This window comes from Lycorma delicatula, chromosome 8 (genome assembly GCF_047948215.1).
Source record: "Lycorma delicatula isolate Av1 chromosome 8, ASM4794821v1, whole genome shotgun sequence".
Lineage (NCBI taxonomy): Eukaryota > Metazoa > Arthropoda > Insecta > Hemiptera > Fulgoridae > Lycorma > Lycorma delicatula.
In genome coordinates, this window is record NC_134462.1 from 6,365,155 (window position 1) to 6,390,040 (window position 24,886).

General features: G+C 28.5%; 1 protein-coding gene across 4 annotated transcripts; it reads right to left on the bottom strand.

Moving 5' to 3' along the window:
- Window positions 1–1,246: 1,246 nt before the first annotated feature.
- LOC142328669 (dehydrogenase/reductase SDR family member 12-like) lies at window positions 1,247–22,375 on the bottom strand. Of its 4 annotated transcripts, none has more exons than XM_075372576.1 (6): window positions 22,340–22,375; window positions 16,522–16,634; window positions 9,706–9,820; window positions 7,252–7,346; window positions 6,158–6,377; window positions 1,247–4,914 (listed from the first exon to the last, which is right to left on the bottom strand). In XM_075372576.1, the coding sequence occupies exons 4-6, from the start codon at window positions 7,318–7,320 to the stop codon at window positions 4,799–4,801; spliced, it is 405 nt and encodes a 134-aa protein (XP_075228691.1). In that variant the 5' UTR covers window positions 7,321–7,346; window positions 9,706–9,820; window positions 16,522–16,634; window positions 22,340–22,375; the 3' UTR covers window positions 1,247–4,798. The 4 variants fall into 4 exon arrangements, with proteins under 4 accessions (XP_075228691.1, XP_075228690.1, XP_075228692.1 ...); XM_075372575.1 differs by having other exon boundaries at window positions 22,273–22,375; XM_075372577.1 differs by lacking the exon at window positions 22,340–22,375 and adding an exon at window positions 20,763–20,853.
- Window positions 22,376–24,886: the final 2,511 nt, after the last annotated feature.

Genomic DNA, 24,886 nt, shown 5'->3' on the forward strand with positions numbered 1-24,886 from the left:
TGAGCATGACATATCCAATAGGGTGAGCATCACAAACACAACTACTGTAGGAAGTTGCAACTTCTGAAGGATCTATCTTATACATAATGTTTTTGCAATGACTAACTCACTTGTTTCATTAAATTAAAACAAATATTTTACATTTCATGAAAATTATGATACTACAATCTAAAATTACTATTATTATGCAATGTCCAAAGGCATAATGCTTTTGCAGTGACTATTGTCAATTTTATTATTCTAGTTTGACTTAATATATGTTTCATCAAAATTGGAGGTTTAGACTATTGTAAACACCATTACCTTGAAATTAAAATATATCCAGTTATAACATTACAGATAAACATTTCCAATTACAGCAGTAAACAGTACATTCTTACTATAAAAAAATTACATATGTAATTAAAGAAGCTCCAAATTACATAAATTATTTACGTAAGCGTATAATTACGATTAAACTGGTATGTATAATAAATAAACAGTTCTTCCTTTTATTGTGCCATCCTTGAACAAAGGTTGGCTGCCATTATTTGTATCTTATTCATAGCAATAACTCTTAATAACTGATTTGATGTGCAATTAAACCATTTTATAAAGTTGCACAACCAGAATATTCTTTGTCTTCTGATTCCTTGCTTTTTGTTGATCTTTCCTTGCATAATCACTCTCAGAAGTCTATAATGTTATCCTCTAATCATATATCACAATATTCAAATTTGGGTATTTTTATAATAGTTATTAATTATCTTTTTGTTGACATTATATGCAAGACCTCTTCATTCATGACCGTGTCTGTCTAGGCTATTTGTAACATTTCTGGGTAACCAAATCTCAAAGGCTTACAGTCTTTGGATTATTAAGGGTAGATATGTCGTTTCCATAGAGGAGAATATATATAAAAAATGAATATGAAAACATATAAATGTATTGTATTATCCTTGCCTTTATTTTTTCAATATTATCCTTGTTTGTGTTAATCCACGTCCCTTGATATCTATATTTATATACTCGCTTGATGTAGGTAATGTATATTTTTAACAAACAATTAAACTGGCAGAGAGAAATTGCATCATAGTTGATTTAAACATTTATCAAATTTGGTAATTATCACTAGTTTTATAAACAATGATTTATAAATTGAATAACAGATTAGATGGACTGAACAACTCATTTACCTAAAAATGTGTAAAATTTCCAAAAGATTGTAATAAATTGGTAGTAATGAAATAAAAAATTGCATAAAATATAATATTTATTATTAATTTTTATTATCATTATTCATTTTTTTATCTTAGGAAAATAAGAATTAACCTATTTCTTTTTTGTATTTTAAATTAATTTACAGATTGCTAACATTAGGTATTATAAAATGCCAATAGTATGCCAAACTGTCTATCATTCTAAATTTCAGTGATGTACAGAAACTACTGGATTAATTGAACACTGATACAGGCAATTAACCTTACTTTATTACCTCCAGTTTCCAAGAAGTTACTTCTTGAAACATTCTTGGAATAAGCTGCATCAGTTTGTAAGAGTTGCAGCTTATTCTCTTACTGAGGAGAGATTATTGTTCTGTACATTATTTTAAATTTGTGTATTGGTATAACTCAACATGTATTTGACAAATGGAAGGTTATACATTTTTATTAGAAACAAACACATAAGCTGCGTTTCATAATTATAATGGTTGTAGGTGACCTGACCTAAATAACAAGTAACTTCAAAAACTGATGTTGCATATCAGCATTCCAAACCCATTGAAATATAAAACACTCAACCACTCATAAGCATCATATAAACTTGGATAATGGTAGTGATTGAACAATATTACTTTAAAAGCAACTCTTACTAACACCTGTAGTAATGCAGGTGATTTACATGAATAACAATATTAGGAAACAGTAGGACCTCTTTCTACGGTGACAGTAGAAGTAAGTAAATTATCTGCCAGAAATAGAAGTAACCTTACATTTGGCACATTAATAAGTTTATATTTCAAATTATTCGTAACATTTTTTATTTATTCCTACTAACGAAAGCTGTTTCAGTTTCAGATGAAACAGTTCAGTGAAACTGAAACGGCAACCACATTTAAGTATTTTTTAAAACATGTAATGCATACGCTACTATGATTTCCTTTTAATCACATAAATCATGAAATAAAGAATTTTATTAATCTTTCCAAAACTACAACATACACAAGCACAGATTTCTTAAAGCCAGATTTCTAAACAAAATGATAATTGCTATTTTCAATATTAATACAATTTATTACTCATTAGTGTAATAAATAATAAATTATATACAATTTAACGTAAAATAGATGCTGTTAGTTAATTATAAAACCAAACACAAGAAAAAATAATTGTAAATTACAGTGATATCAATCTGATGAAACATACATACTTTTTACAATTGTAATAGTTGGAATAACACTGTAAAGACATAGGTTTCACAAAAAGTAATTTCACAACTTTACCATTTAAAGGACATTATAATAATTTTATTTCATGGATAAAAATATTACACAAGAATGGTTATAAATGATCATGCTTGTTGAGTAAATTATAATAATGCAGAGAAAATTTATTCTAAAATTTTTCTTCCGCTATCACATATTTAAAAAGGATTAATTATGTTAATAAAATATAAAATTTTATTTTCAAAACAAACGTTTTTTAAAATTAAAAATTATTCTAAAGTGGCAAAAATACTGATATAATAATTAATGGAAAATATAAAATTAATAAGGTCTAATAAACGTAGGGCATACAGCAAAAAGGAAATCTTTGAAAAGTAATATCACAGGAAATACATGGTGACTAACTTTGATCAACATTATTTATATGTGTATGTGAAAGAGACAATGAACCTATCAAAATTTATACGCAATGAAAATATTAGTAAATCAAAATTTCTGTTAATTCACAAATTTTTTATATGTAACCATTACTTCCTGTTTTAAGGAAGTATGCACCACTTAGTGTAATAAAAATGTTTAAATATTGAAAGAAAATGATCAACAGCAGTAAAAATTTGATTGCACTATCACTATGATATTTTACTCATTAAAACGACATCTGGGTGGCTAACAGTTAATGTAATGAAGATGTTGAATAAGAAGTTCAATCATGGCTGAAACAGCAACCCTCCTCTAAACAACTAGTCATAATTATTATCAATCTTCATGGAATTTACTTTAATTTACAAAATTATTTTCAAGTAACTATTTTGCTGAATAAGTTTTTAACAGTCATTTGTGACTTGCTTACTGACACTCACATAATAGTAATTTAAACAGAATTAATCTTAACAGATATACTTTGTACTAAACTATTAAAAAAGTTATGTAATAAACACTTGGATTTAAAATATGTATAATGTGAAATTTATGTAATTTTACTTTTGAAAATTTTAATTTATTTTAAACAAACATGTAGGAATCACAATACATTACACATAAAAGTATTGTTTTTTCTGTTATTTAAGCATCGTAAAGTCTTTAATAATTTTTTATTAAAATAACGACAGATTGCCAATAAAAAATTATTGCAATAATGAATCATATGATGCATATGCAGTAGCTTTAACTGTTTCATTAGGAATTGAAGCTACTTGTCAGCAATCTGTTGTTGTTTGCCTTATTGTTATCTGTGATTAATTATGGCTGCAAAAATAAACAATCCTGCTGGTTGTGAAATCCCTAGTGTGATTCAATTTCTCAACACAAAAGATCATAATGCTTTCAAATCACTGTGAATTGTGTGAAATTCACATATGCATTGCATGTAAAAGGTAATATACTTTACTCCCTTGCTGTGTTTATTTTTTAATGACCTACAATCCCTTTCTTTTGAAATATTTTGAAATACACCTCAAAAGATTACAACTTAAAGGTTTGTACAAAATGTTCTACATATGTCTGATGCAACTGTAATTTTTTTAACAGGCAACCAAAATTTCTAGTATTTAATATCTCTTAAAGAAGTTATGAACAGTGATATTGCACTACTGGGAAAAAAGTGAATATAGAGATTGTTTTTACAAGTAATTTATAATGATTTCTACAATTAATTTCAGGGCAAATTAAAATTAAAAATGGAAATATGGTATGAGTCTGATAGGTAAACTGTTCTCAGTCTGTTAAAACAGGTCTTACCAGTCAGAATTTTATATGCCCCAGACAAACATTAAATTTTATCAGAAAAAAAAACCAGTAAATATTAATTTATGAATAAAGCGGATTTAAAAAACAAAAACAAACGATATGCTTACATTCACTAGTAGCACTCAGCAACAGATAAATAACAGATAACAAAATCATGCAAAAAGCACATGTAACAAGCCAAAAATTATTATACATCTGCATTATTACATCTATATAAAAGAGTGTACAAATATAATCTATGTGATTTATTAGTAATAAAATATAATTTTATTAAACGCTAACAAATATTATTAATAAACAATATTACAGTACCTAAAAATAACTTAGCAGGTGAGGTAAGACATGAGCCTTAGGAAACATGAATAAAGGAATTGCAATTAAAAGAAATGACAGCAAACAGTTGCTGCTATACAATGAAGTCTACTACTCATGTCTAACCTTGATTGTTATAATTACTATAAATACATAAAAATTATTGTGCTCCTGTGTATTTAATAAACATTAAATGTATCTAAGATTCGTTGCAAATTAAAAAGAAAGTCCAGCATAATACAAATAAATAATAAAAGATAAATGAAATTTCTGAAAAATTTCTTTGTACAAGTGTGTAAACATATTAAAAATGATTTAACGTTTTGTTTTTCTCTCCATCAGATGATCCAGCTGTTTAATAAACGATTCCTCTTCTAAAAGCGAAGCTTTTGTAAAAGACATTGGCAAATGTGTTGGTATAGCTGTTCTATCTGTAAAAAAAAATTAAAAAATTTCAATCTAATATAAATGTATTTACGCAACAAATTTATTAAAAGAAATCATTAAATGAAATTTTAACATAAAAGATCTGAAATATTGTTAATTTTTATTTTTTTATTTTTACGTCAAAATCCAATTTATAGCATAGTTTTAAACCAATGGGTATTATTTACAAAAATGTGACGACTTTTTTTCAAGGATTCACTAATGAGAATGTTATCTTTGTTCACGTTAGCAACTGGCAACTTATTATAAATCTAATTCAAATGCAGAACTGAATTTTAGTGTTGAATTGAAAATTACAAAAGCAACTGGCAATACAGAAATTTTTATAACTTTTCACTCAGATTTATTTAATCCCTTAAATAATACATTTGCATTGTAAATTAAAGCGGAACAGTTGTAAAATAGTATTTTTACGCATCCATATTAATATTTTTGTACTTTGAACCTTAACATTTTGTTGCAGTTATAGTCCCATTAAAAGCACTATAATTATTTTATACTAGCTTTATATTGCATATCTGAGAGGTATTTGGAGGGATAGAGAAATGGGGTTCTACATAGTTAAAAAAAAAAAACCTGCATTATGGTGGGCTTTAAATTCCACAAATTTAAGAAAAATTAAAGAGTTTCTCGCAAAGTTGAGAATTTTAAAGAATTTCTAAAAAATTTACAAAAAATTAAAAAGTTTCTTGCAAATTTGAGAATAATTTAAGAATTTCTCACAAATTTGCGAAAAATTTGTCTGCCATATTGAATATAACTTAATTTATTTAAATAGTAAGGTGAACATATAACATATGATTGTGATTTAAAATTTGACAAGAGTAACAATGGTGAAACCTGTTTTTCTGTTAATGACTTGATTATCAAGTTATAAGTATTCAAAGTTACAATGACAGAAATATCATGTTAGCAATAAAACAAGGTAAAATGCATGAACAATTTTATTGCATTTTACATTCAATAAAATGTTTTTACACTATTTTTTTTTACACCATTTAAAATTTATTTTGCTTTATACCTTATGAATGATTATACATACAATTATAAAATTTAAATACTGAACAGATGAAATGTAAGATGCAAGTGCGATAGATGAAAATAATTACATTACACTAAAACAAAAATAATTGTAAAGGATTATAATTGTAAAAAAAATAAAAATCTGTAAAATTATAAAGGTTTTAATATAACCAATATTAAGTACAATAAAAAAAAAATTAGTACCTTGATAAAAAAGGCCACTGGTATTATTAATAGGTCGTTCAGCTAAAGCCAGCCACACAACAGTATCAGCACCTTGTTTAGGTGTTCTAAACCTATCTTTCATTTGATTATAAAATTCTGGCATCGATTCTTTCATGCCATCTGTATCTACCCAACCAGGATGCATTGAAGCACAAAATATATTTGGATATTCTCTTGAATAAATTTCAGCAAGTACAACCTGCAATAAAAAATAAATAGTATTAAACTCACAGTACGAATGAACTGTACTATACATCTTGCATCTTCACTACAAATCTAATAAGTCCCCTGAGAACAAGAAAAGGCAGAGATTCTCTTACCAATATATGGATGTGATATCTGTTATATTAGGTCATCTTACAAAAAACCTTTGTTGTCAGCAGGAAGGAGTAAGTGCAGGGTTCACTTCACATTTTATTGCTTCACTGTTCAGATTGACTACCTATTAATATTCACTCAAAGATAAGCAGCTAATGACTATAATGTTTAGTTTTCTTTTTACATTATACAGTTACCATCATCAGTTTTTGATAACTACAATCTGCTTTACTCTCGAGTTGTCAATGGAATACTGGAATGAGATGGAAGTACCTTCATTGTGAGTATAAAGAGGGAGGGAGAAAAGTAAATATATATTTTTGAAATAAAATTAGTTAATATGATTGTGTTGAATTCTAGCAAATACAACTAACAACTACAACCTGTGAAAATGCTTGGTTTTCTGCACTTAAAATTTAAACAGTGCAAGTTGTACAAAGTAGGCTAGAAGGTCCTCAGATTGGCAAAGCTTTACATAATATTATGGACGTAACATGGACACATATTTTACATAAATATATCATAACGTATGCTTAATTTACATTATTTTTACGGTATAGAAAATAAGAAGCGCAAAATAATTTAATATAAAAATCTGTACTTATTATAACTTATCATTAATTTGTGAATATTACCATTACTGTAATTATGAAACTAAAAAGTAAGAAAATAAATAAAATAAACATAAAAGCCGATGTTAACTTACAGACTATGTTTTGAATTTTATTTAATAGAATTTTTTTTAAATAGTATACCAGCTCCAAAATATATGGCACCACGGTCAATATGTAGAATGGCTTGGAAGCCGTGAAAGCAGGTGTCATCTAGCTTCTTGACCCTTTATAAAAATCTGAAAATAAAAATGTTAATTATCACTCAAGATACTCACTTAATATACTCCTGAGTTCTTAAAATAACTAAGAATTTTTGGAGTTGTTGGAAATTAAATCCTTAATAAAATAAGATTTCTTGATGGATCATTTGTATTTTTAAACGATCAGTTATTTAAAAAGTAGGTGCAACTTTTGTCTTACTAATTAAAAATTATTATCATAAGGAATTAACATACCACAACCTTAATATCATCCCGCAACTTTACTTTAAGTGTAACCTAAGTTTTAGTCGATAAGACTGTTAAGACTGAATTAAATTTATAAAATTATCTGAAATATTTAAAATAAAAATAACCTGGACAGTTTTTGATGATTGAATATCATCATCATTATGACTTTGCACTTAAATTTTTTTAGAAGTCCAATAATCTGGCACAGTCAGGATTTCAGCAACACTGGATTACTAGACTGCATCTAGTAATAAAGTTAGTATTAAGAAAAATTATCCTAAATACAAACACAGTTTATTTATTATGAACGTAATTTAACAAAAAAATTTTGATAAATGAAAATAATAATAAAAAAAAGTAGGTTAAAACGCTATATTTCTTTCACAATGCTTACAATAAACAATACATTTTTGTTTATTATTTAATGTGGATTCCATAACATTTTTTTTATTTGCCATCAGTACTGATGATGCAACAGAACTTGAAGTTGATAATATATAATGCTTGAATTATATATTGACAAATACAATAAATGAATTAATTTTACTAAGTTAATGCTTGAATTACATTGTTTGAAGCCCATTTTGAGTAATGTTTGAATGACCATCGACTTTCTACTCTTTTTCTTTAAATTAGTCATTACAAAAAATATAAAGATTTGTTATTTTTGCAATGTTTAGTGATTACAGCGATTTTATGAACTTATTTAACGCATCCAGAACCAATCCTTAGTTATGTTATCTTCTTCATTATTACTTTCCATTTCTTTTGCAGAGTGAAAGTTTAACACATTTTTAATTATAACCTAATCGGTTACGTCTTTGACAACAGGCTATCTTTGTTAATACACAGCTGTATACAGCAGCTCAGACTCGTGATAAATCGCTAAAATTCATTAGACACCTCCTGAACATCCACTGTAGAGTCCAAATGTCACGTGTAATTTCCACAAGTGGTTTCCTAAAAGAAGCTTTAGGAGGGAAAAATTCAATAATGAGTCAAGCATTATGTGTGCAATTTGTTGCCGGGGCAGCCATCTTGTTTTTTTGATGAGGGGATCATGAAGCTACCTATCTGATGGAGAAAATGTATTTCTGTTGAAGGAAACTATATAGAAAAATAAAGTAGTCTATTTGCAATTTTATTTAATATCAATAAAGATATGTAAACAAATTCCGGTTTATATTTGAGTGACCCTTGTAGATATATTTTACTGAACGTTTCAGAAAAAAAGTATGCAAGGTTCTTGCTTCAGTTAGGTGATAAATAAAAAGAAATTATGAATCGTGCGTAATATTACACGGATACTTCAACCATACATATTCTACTAACTAAATAAGCGCCTAAAAACATATTCTCTTGTTTTTTCTCCATAAATTTCTTTTGTATTACTATAACTGTTTTTGATCCGTAAATTAGCAAATCGGTTTTAATGAATTCTAAAGAACATCAAATTTGATTATTTACTTTTAAATCTTTTAGAGACAAAATTACAGATTTTGCCAGGATAGTCAGCATGAGCAACAGGGAATCTAAGGGTATTCTATTTTTACCCGTTTCTAACAATTAATTAAAATTTCCCCTAATTTCTTAAATCTTTTATACTCTATTTTATAACATTCAATATGATACCTTCAATCACAAAAAAAACTATGTTAATAATTGATAATTATGCTTCTAAAGATGTATTCATGTTTGTCAGTCTGCAGGCCATGTTGCATAAATGAATAAGTATGGCACAATAAGTTATGCTTGTTTCCTTTAATATATCTATTAAACTATTTCCTTTAATGCATTTGCTACAATAAACAATATTCAAACATTCTTCATAAAACAACAGGAATAATATAGGATTTAAGTAAAAGTTTCTAAGTTCATCATAAATTAAATCTACTTTTACTTCAAAAGTAGCTTGAGTGGTTCTTGAGATTTTTCAATTTTAGGTTAGTAATAATTGAATTTAATATAATTACAGGGTTATTTATCAATGTACAGATTTTATAGTTCAGAAAAAAAAAACAGTAATGACGGTCATTTTTTGACTAATTATTTCTCAATGCAGCTTAACTGGCCAAAATTCATACAACAATTATAGATCTAAAATAAAGTTTAGCAAAAGTTTTAATATACAAAAAATAAAACTTACTTCACTAAGAATGGCCCAATATCACTTTCAGAATGTACGGTTAACCTCAATTCTGAAACTGCTCCAAGTTTTTGACTAACAACACCTTCTGCAATACCTCTTGAATCGAATTTACCTTAAAAAAAAAATTAACCGGTTTATAAAATAGATTAATGTGTAATAATTATATTTTCTTATTACCTCTTCAAAAACTAATACATTAATTCAGACTGAAAAAATTAAAAAGTTCTAAAATACTAAAATAATGTAATGTAAAATATTAAAAAAATGTAAAAAATACAAATTCGACCAATTAGTATAATCTCACTGTTAAGAAGTCACATCAGATTCACAACTAAACTTATAGACTGTTGTAGTATTTTTTATATTCCTCATACAGCATTTACTACAGAGATGATTATGACTAAAAAATCTTGGAACGATTAGAAATCGGGGAGGAAATTATTTTATTTATTAACAACAAAATGATAAATAAATCTCTATAAAGGGTATTTTAATTAAAATGATTTCTAGATTCAACGGATAAGCAATGATATATAGTGTAGTTTAATAAAAAAATCAGCTATTAGTTTTTGACTATTTCTAGTTCACCTGAATCTATAGATGGAAAGAATTTAATGCAAATGGAATTTGCATTTGACAATGAACCCTTAGACTCTGGTAGTAGTAGTAACTACTGCTTGAATATAAGTTCTGAGCGGATGAAGTATAAACAGGCACGAAAGGACACAAATGTGTAACATATTACTTATGCTAGTACTAATTGCATTAAAAGAATTAGTCAATTTTTGAGAAATAGCAAACATATTAGTGCATTTCAGTCAACTAATAGTAATTACCGCTACAAATACAGCTTAAGTAAAACATTACTAACACAAACATGATCGGGTAATTCCGTAAAGAATTACTATAACTAGTTAGAGCTTAAATCGGAATGTCAAATCCATTTCAAAAGGCTTTAACAAGATAAATATTACTAAATCAATAAATTACTAAATATTATTAAAGATCTGCAAATTATAATAGTCGATTTCTTCAAATTAATCAAACCGTTATAAAAATTTAGTTACCCAAAAATAAAAACGAATTTTTGTTATCTTTAGAGAATCTAACTTACCTATTTTACAGCGCCCATTTCATGCCATTTTATTATTATTATCATTATCATCAATTCTGTAAAGCAGCCAACATTTTTTTTTTACTTGATGAACAGCAATTTGGTCTCATAAAAAAAAGATAAAAAATTGACTGTACAGCCTCCAATTATTTTAGTTCATAGAATATCATTAAACTCACACACGAGTAAGTTAGTTTCACGCAGTCACCATATGAAACTTTTTTTTCACGATTACAAATCATAAACTTGATAGAAAAATAACAGAGGCAGACACTAGCCAAAGTGAAATTCTTATTTATTATTCTCAAATAAAATCGAGGAAAAGTATATTATGTATTGTATTGCAACAAAAAAAAGTTAATTAATTTGTCGCTCTATATTATTTATCCAGTACTTCTTCTTATAACAGCTCTGAGATAGAAGAGGTATAAAAAAAGAAGATCCTTCATTACACATCTTAATTGTGAACAAATATTGATATCAGCTAAGTGCATATCAATAATATTGATATGCACTGATCTGCAGCAGTATATTCAACTCATAGGACATGCGGTCAGCTTAAAATATTGTTTACTGATGCCCTTTTGCAGAGGGGAAGGGATCTCTACTTTAAACTTAAAATGACAGCCTCCAATCCAATCTGGAGCCTTTTCCAAGAAAACTCAATTTAAAATTGTTTGAGTGATTATAACAATTTATTTGCATACCTACAATCACAGCAGTGACAGCAGTTTTGTGGCAAATATTTGAGTCTTATAATCTAGAGTTCTTAAGTTCAAGTCTCCTTGAAATTTTTTTTTAACTTTTATTCTTTTCTTACTCACACTAACTGAAAAGATTTCTTATTATATAGAATTTATAAGAATCTAGCAAAAAAAAAAAGAACTTGATGTACCTGATCATCATTTTATTTTTTATTTGAGACTCAATTATCCTAAAATTTTTTATGAGAATAACAAATAAATTTATTTTAATTTTTCAGTATGCCTGTTACACTTTACATTACATGTACGCAAACTAACTGTATTTTTAGATTTAAAGGTAAAAGTTATTTCAAATGTCTGTCTTTATAAATCTTTACAAACCTCTTTACAGAGTTTACACTTGAAACAAACAAAGGAAAATTTCTCTCCATAAAAGTGAAATTTCCCGACTCTACAAAGAAATATTTTTGAACTAAAAAAGTTGCAAAAAACAAATAATTATTAAAAAAAATTGAAAAATGCTTCCAATGAAATATTTCTTCAAAAAAAATAAAAAAAATTTTTTAGTCAACACATTTTATAAGAAATAGGATATTTGTATGACCACAGATAAACAAAATGACAAAAAGAAGTAATAGAAGAGGGCATTAATTTACTCCACCATGTAGAAACTCAACTTAAGAGTAATTAAAAATGGGGTTTACTGTTGAGATCTAGTAGATGCGACTCCTCTATAACAGTTAGCAATTTATGTAGCCGCTTAAATAAAATTATGATTTACCACAATATTTTATCAAAAACTTCCAGTTTCAAATACAAAATTATTTAAACCGCTGAAACTTAATGTAACAATGGAAATTAAGAAAACAGACATTCATTAGCGGAAATAAGCTAAAATAAAAAATCTGTACAATTGATAACTGGAAAAGTGAGAATACAAACTGAAAATTTAGAAATATCTGAAACAACACAAGGTGTAAGGCAAGGATGCACACTTATAACTTATAAGGTGCTTTTTAACTTAGCCATATTACAAATTAGAATAATGTCTTGTTAAGGTATAGTAATTAAAAGAGTTTTCTTATAGATCAGTTGGCTTTCTCCACTCATTACAGCAACACACACATTATTAAATTATTCACTCGTAGCAATTCTTTAACACGTTCAATTATTACAATCTTGATGCGTTTTATATTCAAATTAAATTCAACCTCAACTATAAGTGTACATTTGTAATTTAAACATTTTCAACGGCTATCATCAGACAACATATTTTCTCAAGTTTTTACATTTTTGTGAAAGTGTAATAATTTTTTAATTGTTTGTTTACAATTCAATTATTTAGACATCAAACACCATTAAAAATTGCAATCCTTGAATGATTCAAGGGAAGTTGCTAACCGTTTTTGGTACTCCAAACCAGATACTAAATGTAAAACCCAATATGACTAATAGAAGATTGTGTTAATTTTTGTATATGTGAGCATTAGACAATAGCTATGTAATTGGATGTCAGACTCAACATTGTCGAGTGTCAGCTGTTTACTTGACGTCGCATAACATCCCTATCAACATACCGGCGAACAAGTATTATCAAGCATTGTAGCTGCTGAAGTCATTTATTAACATATCAAAAACTATACACCTCAGTAAAGATCACTGTTCAACTGTATACCTGCATGGTTCTTCACGACACTGATACAGTGTCTAATTAAAAAACACTGAGCATAGAATGTACAAAAAAAAAACTCTGCATGATATTCAGTCATACATTACCAGTGTTTTGAAAGCAAATGAAAATACTTTTAAAAGAAGATCAATTTCTAGTGTGAGATGCTGCAGAGAATGAGCTCAAATCTATACCAGATAAAATGATCCGATATATAAAATCCTTACTAATTTAAAACTGTGGGATGAGACTAAAAAAAAAAAAAAAAAAAAATCAATAATTATACTGATGCAGTTTTTTTTTTGTAGCGTGAAAAAGCTTTCACATTATTGAATAAATATATTCAGAACAAATATATTACAGAGGCGTTATGCACGGATGTCCTCTCTGATGTAGATTAACATATGTGTAACATAAATGTATATAACAAACATTGGTATAACCAAAGGTGAAGGTGAATAAGTTGCTACTTATTCACAGTAGCTGCTGTAAGCAGCTACCATTTAATGTAATATAGCAAGTGGAATATTTTCGAATTGTTGGAAGGAACTTCTACTTATATAATAAAAAAAGAGTAAAATTATATTAATATTAATATCATGTTTCCATATTTTATTGCTTCTGTACTTTAGAATCCTTATTATAACTACTGAATCAAGTTTCCAAACAACAAAAGTATATTAAATGTAAAACACACAATAAATTAATATTTTATGTGATGAAATTGTTTTAATTGGAATATACATTTCTTTACATAAATTTTATGATTTTTTTTAAATTTGAGATTCAATTGTCATATTTAGCTTCAGAAAACTTGCTTTCATAATATGTTTCTTCAGTACTGAAATTAAAAATAAAATTAAAATAAATAATTAAATTATTATTAATTAATAAATAAATTATTTTTAATTTAAAATTTTTATAAGAATATACAAAACATTTAGAATATTTTTAAAATAATGAACTGAATATACAGATGACTGCACCGCATCGAACATATTAATTTTTATGTATTGCTAGTAATTAATAAATAACTGTCTTGTAATTGTTTAAATCATTAACAATTCTTGCTGTTGCATTGATAAATTAATTACTACTAAATCTCCCAAACTTACTCAAAAAAGTAACTTACTGACCTGGAACTTCCTCAAAAGGGAAACTACCATGTCAATCACAAAATATTTCAGCACCTGTTTTCCTTAAAAGGAGCTGTGATAGTAGCTATACTGGGATAGAAATTCTTAATAGAATTTACTAGAAAACCATCACAATCCCTAACTCATCATATTACGACTATCTCAGTTATAATAAATACTCTTTTCTTTTATGTGAGCGGACTTATACCTCCTCATTCCTGCATTTCGATCCTAATGTCAACTTACATTTTACTCCACGATTGATTCAAACTCTGGAATAAATTGATGAATGTGATGTATTAGAATTCCTTAAATCAACTTTCAACAAAAAAAAAAATTCAATAATAGTGTTTGTTATCTGGGCATCCCAACCCTGTAGGGGGAAGAACGGTAACGTCACCAGTCGCCACACCACACCCTCTGTTCCAAGCCCTGAGGGGCTTTACTGGATGTCGTCTTTAGACCCTCTGATTACATCTCACAGATTACAGCCAGGCCTCAGTTAGGATGCCACCGATGTAAAATCCCCAAATCAAACAATACCAATATAACCGTGGCATGATGCCAATACGCCTATCTCCAACCAATCAAAAGCCTAGGCCGGAACCCTAGCCACCTAGGATCCTGCCGTCATCAAATACCTCAACTGAACTCCCTCTGCAGACCTACAAAACCAACCGGATCTGTTGACTATGGTGTTTGAATGTCTGTGAGGGTGTATTTCCTCCTTCCATGAGTAATGCACCAGCTGTATCAAGAAGGGTGGGTAGCCAGGGGTGATTTAGTCTGTAGTGTGCAGGAACACATACATATTTAATAACATCTTGCAAAACCTGTTAGTGAGCTCGACACTGCTCAGGCACTCATAAATGGGGTTCTCTTCCACCTCTTTAAAAAAAAACCATACTAAAAAAAAAACAAAGAAAATGGCTCGAAGAAAACCAGCCACTACAGAATACTCCTTGCAGATCATCCAGTTATTATGGAGATCCAGAAAGGAATGCATTCTCTCAAGTTCCCTAACAACTCATGAATGTTCGACCTCGTATAGAGACAGACAAACAGGGCATGCTCCACTGTATCATCAGTCCCAAAATCCAGGCATTGACTCGAATCCACCAAATGATACCTAGCCAAACTCGTCGATATACTGACTGGGGGAAACCCATCTAATCGTACCTACAACAGACACTATAGGAAATATACCCTATGCGTGTAGCAACCTGTGCGGGATTCATCCCACCTGACCTGCTAAGACAAGGCTCCAGTCTTCCATCTCCTACTTTCATTCTGATGTTAATAGGTTATTTACCTTGGAAATGCAGTGTTCCTTACACTCATTAGCCAAGATATCTTGGGTTTGACTTTGGCTATAACACAGATTGCCTCCCGCGAGACTGTTCTGTAACTGCTTATAACAGCCAGAAAGAGTAGTTGCTGGGTTCGTAGCAAAATGTCTGCATAGCACCTAAAAGCCAAGCGGTGAGCCCAGACAGGTGTAGCATATAGCATAATTGCCTCACTGACACCACACCTTTGTAAAGGATACACAGTACGGTAATTCAACCCCCAATCGGGATGAATGACGATTCCATAAAAAGCATCGGCATTTTTGCTACAAACTGTAAAGTCTTAACATACTCAATTGTGGAGACAAGTCATCTTAACCCTGTTATCTGGGAGAACAACACCAGTAGTAACCAAAAATGATCAAAAGTGGTACTGTTTAGAAATACATTACTATAATTCCACTATTTATAAAATGTCTGGCTTGTCTAACAAATTTAAAATAATATTCATTTCTATTGCCACTTGACAAAAAACACAAAATTACAAATAACAATGCTTTTTCTTTAATTACGTTTTGTGTTTTTCAGTGAAATAATTTCATACTTGTTTCTAATCTTTCCCTGTCCATAACAGAAAGGATTACAATATTCTGGTTTTCTAATACTGAAGAGGTTTGTATTATTTATGCCCTCTTTTAAATTCATAGATTTGAGGGTGAATTTATTTTAATCAATTATATAAGAATAGATAAGTATGAAACCAAAGAATAGGTATTATTTAGGTATTATTATTATTAGTACTTTAATAATTTTGTAATTAGTACTAATGAAATTTTATTGATACCACTAAAAATTATAATGTACTGTCTTGTTATAAAAAGCAAAATGCAATTTCACTAACCTTATTTTATTTAATGGAACACTTCATTTTTCACCTCAATTTAAATTTTGTTTCACTCAGGACAATAAAGTTTCTTACATCCAAGTTGCTTAAATATTGAAAAATTTTCATGCCTGTAAAACACAAAGTTAAATTAGAATGATTAGACGTTAAAAATAAAATACTATTAAATGCTAAATATTTATTTTAAGCAAGCAAATTAATCCGAATACAAATATTTAATAAAAAATTAATTTATGTTGATATAAAATCATACCTGTACACTTTAAGAATAAAGAAAAACATATTAATTAGTTATTCACATATTAATTATCTTAATCACTTAACATACACGATTAAACTAAACATATTTTGATTTCTTCATCATGAAACCATAACAATATTTGCAGTTTTTGCATTCCAAGTAGTTTTTTTACTACTGCCTAAAGATTTTCATTTGGGTTGTGTGGGATTGCTTGGCCACAAGAGTACTTTAATGTTTCATTCTTTGAAAACATTTTCTACTTTTTTGGCAGTATGGTATGGTACAAAATCTTGTTGCAACACTCCGTTGCCTTGCAGGAATTGGTTATGAAATTGTCACAACCCTTTCTCTCACAATCTTGATAAATCTGTGATAAACATCTTGAAAACTGACATCTTTTTAAGTACTAATTTACTTTACATCCAATAAGAAAATGTACCGTTCAACCTGGTGTCCTAGAGAGCCAGTGTCTCTATGATCAGTGGAAATAGCAAAAATTGGGCAAGAATTAAGACAAACCTCAATCTGTATCAACTGTATAAAATTCCTCTAAGATTTATGATATTTGACACTTTTGACTGCACTTTCCCACAAACCACTACAATGTGAAGATGGAGGAATAAATGAACAGCTAATTCCTTGTGATGTAAAAAAGGTTTGAATATTTGTTTAAACATTCTGTTTTAACAATGAAAGTTTAGTCAGAAAATATATTTGTAGGTATATCTAGTGAAATTAATCTTTTGAAGGTGGAAAAATGAGTAACTAAAATGAGTCAAATCAGTAACTAACTAAATGAATAGCCTTAGTGGCTGCTAAACATATAAAAAGCGCTATACAAGCCTTACTCAATGTTTTAGATCTCTGCCTGCCATGATGAATTATAATTGGGCCACTGCACAAGAGAATGTTCAGGAAGGAATCATTCTACCAAGCGGTAATTGACAAAGCTGTTGGGATTGAGTTTTGCATCACATCTAAAGGAAATTAAACACATGAATGATTGACGAAATGATTCTTTTTGCAATATTATCCAGTATCTCTGTCGCAGTGTAAGATTCTTAAGTGTTTAGAGTTGACAATTAGATTAGACGTAAATAATCCAAACATGGATCTAGTGAACTAAGCTTACTTTGCTTATCAATGACCTCATTCTTTATCTCACTGAAATACAAGGATTGTGATTGACATATGAAAAAGTAAAGAGTACGTGATCTAACTCCTTAGTAGTTAAAAGTACTAAAATTATATTCAGATGGTTTAGATTTAATATGGTGAATGGTGTATGGTGTATGAATATAATAATAAGGCCAATGAGTCCTAGAGGATCACAGACAACTGCTGCGATGGAAAGAGTATTCCTTTTAGTATAAATGTTCAAATTGTTAGAATGAGTGATTTGGAAATTTAGTCTATCGGATTTTTTGTTCCATAGAACTCTTACAAGTACATATGTTGTGTTCTTGATTAGATGGTATGGATGAATTACGACTAGACATACAAGTACTGCAATTGTTAGAATACCACATGTGAAGTGAAAAACCATCCTGTTGTAATAATTTGGAGATATCATTCTTTAATAGAATAACTCCATTTAGGTTATCTGAACCGGTAATGAGATCATCTATATAGAAATCATTTTTAATAGCAAGCAAGAATATATTGTAATTTGGTTTCTTGGAGAACAGGATATTTTAAGTTTCAAATAAATTTTGTATGTTAATAAAATTTTAGTAAAATTGTGCTCCAATAAGGACATCAATTTTATTTGATATTAAATTCAGGATCTAAAATACAAATTATGAGGCAAATTAAAATACGATATTATCAAATGTACATGTCAGTAGACTATCTGGTGTTAAAACAGCACACTGCAATTGGAGTGAAAAATTCATATATAAAGAATGCAGTGTCAATTCAACACTACATTCAGAACGAGGAAGTGTTTTCCTAAGATAGGAATATCATTTTTCATAAATTGAAGTTCTAATCTTCATGCGAATTCATAAGTACAAAAATTTGCTCGACTGCCAGAATCTAGTAAAACCAGAGATGTTTGAGTACTACCATGTGCATCATTGGTAATACATAATGTAATAGATAAAATTATGGTTTTATTTGACCAATTTAAACGAGGTACAATTATTATTGTCACATTTATAATCATAATTTTGAATTAATATTATTTTTAAGAAGTGTGTTATGTATTTGAGAACAAATCGCACGTATATGTTGAATAACAATGACCCTTAACTAAACAATTGAAACAACAATTATGATGTTACAAAAATTCCTTCCGTTCATCAACAGAAAAACTATTTCTTGCAACAATGTAAATAATGATTAAAATACAAATTACACATTGATTATAATATAATTTTGAATAAATAAAATTATTTTACTTGTATTGTTTATCAGCATTTATATTAAAATGTTTAGTACAGGATTTAGTTCCAATGTTGTATCGCTGTCCCTTGGAAATATGTCTTGCTGCTGGTTTGACTTATTTGCATTAATATTTTCAAGCATCTACCTTCTAAATTCAAGGAATTCTATGAAATTGAGGTGAACATTTCTCCTTCGTAATCTGGAAGGAGAAATGTAAATATTTGTAAACATCAAAGTTAGAATACAAACTCTAACTTTGATGTTAACCGAACAATAATAAATTCATATGTATTGATTGGATTATTCATTGCTTCAAGAGCACTGAAATATGAAAGATTAACTTTGATGAATAATTTGGATAAGTTATCCAATGATTCAGTTAATGGAATTTAGTTGTAAAATACAATCTGCATTATGAGAAACACCTAAATTTTTAATGATAGCTAATGCTTCATCCTTCAAGGAGGTATGTAAATAAAGAAGTTACTTAAATAATTTCTATTATATACTAAATTACTAAAACAATAATAATGTTGCCAGTCAAGAACATTACCTCTGTAAAATTGTAAATTAATCTTTTATAGGTCAGTTTGCTTAGTTGCTCTAACTACCTTCTTGATCGATGGTAGATTGCTTAAAATTATCTATTACACATTGTAATTTACATTCAAAACTGCATAAATCGTCTGCAACCTGTACACGACCTGCACAAATATCATAAATTTCAAGTTGCATTTGAATGGCATCATATTTGCCTTGCAGCAACTCTTGTTTCTTAATTTAATTTGTAAAAGATGAATATCAATATGATGTTGAGGAACATATTTATCAGTACATAATATATTTATCTTGTTATAACATATCTATAACAAGTACAGATTCTTGTTATAAAGGATTTAATTGATCCTTTGTCTTAATTGTTCTCTGCTCATTATTATAAATTAATAGTCTAAGTTAACAATGATAATTAAATAAAATTACTTGATAATTAAGAAATAAGTTGTAGGCTGCATTTCATTGGATAATAGGCAACCGCAAAACTCGTTTATAGAGCCATAATTGATATGTTGAAAGATTTGTAAACATAAATTGGTCTTAAGTTATGTCTTCACATATTCGGCCTGGACGACCAAAAAAAAGTGTTCATATATGTCTTTTATTGCACTTACCAGAATTAAAAGAACATGCCGCTGGTTCAATAATATTTTTAATAAATACCTCGTTACTGTGATTAATTATATTTTTACAATAGATTTAGATAAATTTTATTTGTTAAGATGTTTATACTATTAGTGTTATATTTAGATTTACAGTTTTAACTTACATTTTACAACAGAACTGACATTTTAAATACATTTACTTTTAACATCTTTTTAAGAACCGATTTGTTTTATATTTTTAGACAGTGTAATACTTAATAGTATTTATAAAGAAAAATATATATTATAACAGCTGTTGATAATTTGTAATTTCTCTATCATAAATATCTGTTGATCTGTCTCTATGATAAATATCTGTTGTAATTTCTCTATCATAAATAAGGTCTATATGAGACTGAACAAAATTCATTACTTTTCAATACACCACCTACTGGAAGTAATGTACAAACCTGAAACATTTTCCTGAGGTTGTTTGTTGGATTTTAGCAAGTGATGTATTTTCATCTAATGCTTTTAATGTACAGAACCCACTGCTCCTGTACATAAAAATTTGTCACAGCATTGTCCAGTATTCTTTAGCACACAAGAGCAGTTTTTTGCACATTACTGGAGATAAATGCTACTTTTCAGCAGCCTGATGAGCTTTCCATCCTGCTGCAAGAATTAGGCATCTAACAATGTCATAATTACCAATTTAAGTCCAGGCAGATAATTTTGGATCAAGTTTACTTTTACTCACTTATGATCGATCCTGTTTTGGAGGAGGTTTTCCTTCACTGCAACATTTTCCTTTCCTTTGAGGTGAAAATTAACCAACCGGTTTCTTTAAATTGTTTTAAAATAACATTCACTGCCACTTGACCAACACAACACACAGAAGCTATCTGTCATGTCCAATTGATATGCTTAGAGAGAAACAATTGCCAAACGCAATCTAAAAGTTTTTTATTACAATAATTATAACTACAATAATGAAGCTAATCGATTAATGCCAGTTTACTTCTGGAAAATAATCTGACTTTGTGGAATGATGTAATCAAATTTATCTTTCACAAAATGGATAATACATGTGAATCAAAAATTATATAAAGAAGTAAAGTTTCATATTTGAAATTATAGCAATATTTTTTCAAAATATCTATCACCATAATATTTTAAGTTATTCAATTAGTCTTTTATATTGAAATTACTGATTCAACTTAAGTATAACATGTTAACTAAATACCTTCAGAGTTTTCTTAAAGAAAGTAAACATGAATATAATTTCAAATCTGCATCAATATTTTAATTCTGAATTAAGTTAAGAAAAGTTTAATTTAATCTTAGAACTTTTAAAGATATATTCAATCTTTTCTTATTTTTGTAGTATTTAAGTAACTGCTACAACTTTTTAATAACACGATGCTTGTGATGTTTTAAAACCCAAATAATTTTCATTAAATTATCTGTAAAACTCAATGAAAATTTCATTATATTCAAAAAATAATTCTTAACTTCTGGCTGGAATATCAAAAATGCCACTAAATCATAAAGATAAATTCATTAAACTTTAAAAACAATTTAAACTTTTAACCTTTTTTTTCTTTCTGTAAACTGTCATCATATACTTTATATTGACAGTTTCACATACCCTAATAAATATTCTTATTTTTTACCAATTACTTTAAGTTCATTCACGAAACATTTCATACATGTTTCTAATGTTTCCTTGTCCATAAGAGAAAGGATTACAATAGTGTGGTTTTCTAATCCTGAAGAGGTTTGTATTATTTACACCCTCTATTTTTTTAGTTGATAGATTTGTGTGTGAATTTATTATAATCGATCTTATAAGAGAATAGGTAAGTATGAAAGCAAAGAATAGGTATTATTATTATTATTAGTACTTTTGTAAATAAAAAAATCATGAGATAAAGTTCATTGCTCTTGTTATAAAAAACAAAATGCAATTTCACTAACTTTTTTTATGAAACATTTCATTTTAAATTTTGTTTCCCTAAGGAGAATAATAAATGAAGTTTCTTACACCCAAGTTACTTAAATGTTGATAAATTTTTATGCCTGTAAAACACAAAGAAAAGTTAAATCAGAATGATTGGACTTTAAAAGTAAAATAATCTTAAATGTTAAATATATTCATCTATTTTAAGCAAGCAAATTAATCCGAAAGCAGATGTTTTTTTAATAAGAAATTAACTTTATATTGATACAAAATCATAGCTGTACATTTTGTGAATATCTAATTAATATGTTTTTCTTTATTCTTAATCACTTAACATACACGATTTAGCATCCATGCAACAAGTATACCAAACATTTACTTGATTTCTTCATGAAACCATAACATTACTGATTAATTAGGTCAGTTTTTGCTTTCAGAGTCGTTTTTTTACTATTGCCTAAAGATTTTCATTAGTGTTGTGTGGGATTGCTTGGCCACAAGAACACTTTAATGTTTCATTCTTTGAAAACATTTTCTATTTTTTTGGCAGAATAGTATGGTGCTAAATCTTGTTGCAACACTCCACTGCCTTGCAGGAATTGGTTTTGAAATTGTGTCACAACCCTTTCTCTCACAATCTTTATAAATCTGTTCGAAGCATTTACCATTGATTGAATAACATTTTTATAACAGAATTGAAAACACTTTAAATAAATTTACTTTTAACATCTTCTTAAGAACTGATTTACTTACATCCAATAAGAAAATGAACCTGGAGTCCTAGACAGCCAGTGTCTCTTATCAGTGGAAATAGCAAAACTTGGACAAGAATTAAGACAAACCTCAATCTGTATCAACATTGGATAAAATTCCTCTATGTTGAGAATTGTTTTTCCTATTACACTTGACTGCACTTTTTCACAAACTAATTCCTTATAACGTAGAAAAGGTTTGAATATTTGTTTTAAATATGTCTGATCTTAAAAGGTGATACAAGTTGTACAAAATGTTTCTAACAGAATGAAAGTTAGCAGAGTTATCAGAAAATATATTAGTAATCTACTGCACAAGAGATGTTCAGGAAGGAATCACTCTACCTGGCGGTAATTGACAAAGCTGTTGGGATTAAGTTTTGCACCACATCTAAGGCAAATTAAACACATGAAAGATTAATGAAATTATTCTTTTGGCACTATTATCCAGTATCTCTTGTCGCAATGAATGATCTGTTCAGTGTAAGTCTTAAGTGTTCAGAGTTGACAATTAATTTCAGAACGTTCACACTCAAGATGTAAAACAATAGGATGTTTAACATGATTGTAGGAGAGAACGTTGAAGTCTGCCTCCTACACAGATTAGACTTAAATCATCTAAAAATCTAGTGAACTAAGCTTACTTTGTTTATGAATGACCTGATTCTTTATCTCATATAAAAAAGTAAAAAGTATGATCTAACTCCTTAGTAATTAAAAGTACTAAAATTACAATCGGACGGTTTGGATTTAATATGGTGAATGAATCTGAAACAGAAACTAAATGTTTCTGTTTGTATGTAAAGATGAAAATCTTTGTGTTCAACCATATACAATATTAGATATACATGAAGTAAATATAGTTTGACGCCTTTCTAATAAGCATTCAGAATTTAAATTATCATCACTGAACGTAATATTGTGATCAGTTGGCTAATGAGAAGAAGACAAATAGCCAAGGAAGACCACACCACCATAGTGACATATCAAGTAACCTGCTTGGTGAAAAAGCTCTAGACAATGTGTCTGCTGGATTATCAGAGAATTTGATGTAATACCAATTGGTAATTGAATTGTTTCGTTGAATGTCAGAAACTATTACCTATAAGTACTTTCCCAATTCTAATTATGTCCATGAATGCAACAAAGTGCTATGATGTTATCAGAGTATAAGTGTATCTCATCAAAGTGTATAACGCAGTTATACAACCTTCACAAATAAACGTGAAAATAGTAAACAACCACAGAGTTCAAGTCTGGGTAATATGATTTGTTTCAAGGGGCTAACTTTCATTTAGAACAGTAACTTAGATGTAATTACATGGTTGGAGTATGAGTGTGTTTATAAATATAACATCCATATAGCCATTAATACAGGCATCAGAAAATCCATGTAATTTAATAGAATGAATTTTTCTATCTTTATTAAACCTAATGGATTAACTTATCGTATATGACTATTAGATATAATTGATTATATAGTGAAAGCCACTGTATTAATGGTTTGGGTAATATTTTGTCCCAGTCAACTTGAGTTGTCATAATGACTGCATAAACTATTTGTATGAAAACATAATACGGCCAATGAGTCCTAGAGGATCACAGACACCTGCTGGGATGGAATGTGTATTCCTTTTAGTATAAATTTTAAAACTGTTAACGAGTGATTTGGAAATTGAGTGAATCTGACTTTTTGTTGGATGAATTATGATTAGACGTCGAAGTACCGCAATTGTTAGAATACCACATGCAAAGTGACAAACCATCCTGTTGTAATAATTTGGAGATATCGTTCTTTAATTGAATAACTCCATTTAGGTTATCTGAACCGGTAATGAGATGAGAAACATAGAAATCGTTTTTAATAGCAAACAAACAG

Excerpts from the sequence above, each read along its gene's own strand:
- LOC142328669 (XM_075372576.1), bottom strand. The coding sequence starts at position 7,320 with ATGACACCTGCTTTCACGGCTTCCAAGCCATTCTACATATTGACCGTG. Across the intron at positions 6,378-7,251 it reads TGCCATATATTTTGGAGCTG|GTTGTACTTGCTGAAATTTA; the intron begins GTATACTATTTA and ends TTTTTATTGCAG. Across the intron at positions 4,915-6,157 it reads CAGTGGCCTTTTTTATCAAG|ATAGAACAGCTATACCAACA; the intron begins GTACTAATTTTT and ends TTTTTTTTACAG.